This window comes from Penaeus vannamei, chromosome 30, assembly GCF_042767895.1.
Source record: "Penaeus vannamei isolate JL-2024 chromosome 30, ASM4276789v1, whole genome shotgun sequence".
Taxonomy (NCBI): domain Eukaryota; kingdom Metazoa; phylum Arthropoda; class Malacostraca; order Decapoda; family Penaeidae; genus Penaeus; species Penaeus vannamei.
The window spans coordinates 24,461,524-24,464,023 of NC_091578.1; the positions used below are offsets into that span (position 1 = coordinate 24,461,524).

The following is a 2,500-nucleotide window of genomic DNA, read 5'->3' on the forward strand; positions in this document are numbered from 1 at the left end:
TTGAGATGTGATTGGCCCTTGAGATGTGACTGGCCCTTGAGATGCGACTGGTCCTTGAGATTTGATTGGCCCTTGAGATGTGATTGGCCCTTGAGATGTGATTGGCCCTTGAGATGTGATTGGCCCTTGAGATGCGACTGGCCCTTGAGATGCGACTGGCCCTTGAGATGCGACTGACCCTTGAGATGTTACTGGCCCTTGAGATTTGATTGGCCCTTGAGATGCGACTGGCCCTTGAGATGCGACTGGTCCTTGAGATTTGATTGGCCCTTGAGATGCGACTGGCCCTTGAGATGTGACTGACCCTTGAGATGTGACTGGCCCTTGAGATGTGACTGGCCCTTGAGATGTGACTGGCCCTTGAGATGTGATTGACCCTTGAGATTTGATTGGCCCTTGAGATGCGACTGGCCCTTGAGATGCGACTGGTCCTTGAGATGTGATTGGCCCTTGAGATGTGATCGGCCCTTGAGATGCGACTGGCCCTTGAGATGCGACTGGTCCTTGAGATTTGATTGGCCCTTGAGATGTGATTGGCCCTTGAGATGTGATTGGCCCTTGAGATGTGATTGGCCCTTGAGATGTGATTGGCCCTTAAAATGTGATTGGCCCTTGAGATGCGACTGGCCCTTGAGATGCGACTGGCCCTTGAGATGCGACTGGCCCTTGAGATGTGACTGGCCCTTGAGATGTGATTGGCCCTTGAGATGTGACTGGCCCTTGAGATGTGACTGGCCCTTGAGATGCGACTGGCCCTTGAGATGTGATTGGCCCTTGAGATGCGACTGGCCCTTGAGATGTGACTGGCCCTTGAGATGTGATTGGCCCTTGAGATGTGATTGGCCCTTGAGATGTGACTGGCCCTTGAGATGTGATTGGCCCTTGAGATGTGATTGGCCCTTGAGATGTGATTGACCCTTGAGTTGTGATTGACCCTTGAGATGTGACTGACCCTTGAGATGTGACTGGCCCTTGAGATGTGACTGGCCCTTGAGATGTGATTGGCCCTTGAGATGTGATTGGCCCTTGAGATGTGACTGACCCTTGAGATGTTACTGGCCCTTGAGATGTGATTGGCCCTTGAGATGTGATTGGCCCTTGAATGTGATTGGCCCTTGAGATTTGATTGGCCCTTGAGATTTGATTGGCCCTTGAGATGTGATTGGCCCTTGAGATGTGATTGGCCCTTGAATGTGATTGGCCCTTGAGAGGTGATTGGCCCTTGAGATTTGATTGGCCCTTAAGATGTGATTGGCCCTTGAGATTTGATTGGCCCTTGAGATGTGATTGGCCCTTGAATGTGATTGGCCCTTGAGATGTGATTGGCCCTTGAGATGTGACTGACCCTTGAGATGTGACTGGCCCTTGAGATGTGATTGGCCCTTGAGATGTGATTGGCCCTTGAGATGTGATTGGCCCTTGAGATGTGATTGACCCTTGAGATGTGATTGGCCCTTGAGATGCGACTGGCCCTTGAGATGCGACTGGTCCTTGAGATTTGATTGGCCCTTGAGATGTGATTGGCCCTTGAGATGTGATCGGCCCTTGAGATGTGATTGGCCCTTGAGATGTGATTGGCCCTTGAGATGTGATTGGCCCTTGAGATGTGATTGGCCCTCGAGATGTGACTGGCCCTTAAAATGTGATTGGCCCTTGAGATGTAATTGGCCCTTGAGATGTGACTGGCCCTTGAGATCTGATTGGCCCTTGAATTTAATGTGATTGGCCCTTGAGATGTGATTGGCCCTTAAGATGTGATTGGCCCTTGAGATGCAACTGGCCCTTGAGATGCTCTCGGAGCAGCAGGAAGCCCTAGAGGTTCAGGGTCATGGCCCACCTACCTGTAGACACACCCTGGCCCTGTACCAATTCCTGTCCCAAGGCCCCTGGGGTTAATGGGAGGCTCAGGGGAGCTGGACCATGCCAGTCCTCCTCCCCCCAGATAAAGAAAAAAAAAAAAAAAAAAAAAAACTGTAGGCCCCATTGGGAGGGAGACTGTCAGGACACAGGATGGGAACGAGAATTAGGCGTCAAGCCTGCGTTCTGGCAGTCGCCATCCCGGAGTGAAGCATGCAGGGGAAAGTCTTGGGGAACCCCCTAGGTGGATGATGGATCCTGCAGCCTGCCACCCCCTTTTGTATGGAGCAGCATCAGCTGGGGTGGCAAAGGTGGCGTCCACCTGGAGCGACTGCCCGAGGCTAAACCTCAGGCGGGAAGCCAGGGTGGGGGCTTGGAACATCCTTTCTTTAAGTCAGGATGATCGGTTGCCTCTGCTGTCGAGGAAATGGGGAGGCTGAGAGTGGAGTTGGGTGCTCTCTCGGAGAGAAGACCTGGCAGCAGCACGATCAGTGTAGGTGGTTACACCTACAACTGGTTGGCCCGTAGCGACAGTCAAAATCTTCAGGGAGTAGCCATACCCATCTCCAGCAGACTTTAGGCCCTCGGTATGAGAGGTTACTCCCGTCGATGAGCGTATAATGATAATGAGACTGAAGCTATC

The 2,500-nt window shown here is 52.5% G+C and overlaps 1 protein-coding gene across 1 annotated transcript in view; it reads right to left on the reverse strand.

Moving 5' to 3' along the window:
* LOC138867517 (macrophage receptor MARCO-like) overlaps positions 1-2,239 on the reverse strand; it is a 3,896-nt gene extending 1,657 nt beyond the window's left edge. Inside the window, exons 1-7 of the mRNA XM_070143371.1 lie at positions 2,041-2,239; positions 1,842-1,886; positions 1,634-1,746; positions 1,436-1,544; positions 859-1,097; positions 193-575; positions 1-161 (exon numbers count right to left, since the gene is read on the reverse strand). The exon at positions 1-161 is cut by the window's left edge and continues 60 nt beyond it. Coding sequence (XP_069999472.1) covers positions 1-161; positions 193-575; positions 859-1,097; positions 1,436-1,544; positions 1,634-1,746; positions 1,842-1,886; positions 2,041-2,239 — 1,249 coding nt within the window. The remainder of the gene's footprint in view (positions 162-192; positions 576-858; positions 1,098-1,435; positions 1,545-1,633; positions 1,747-1,841; positions 1,887-2,040) is intronic.
* Between the last annotated feature and the right edge of the window lie 261 nt (positions 2,240-2,500).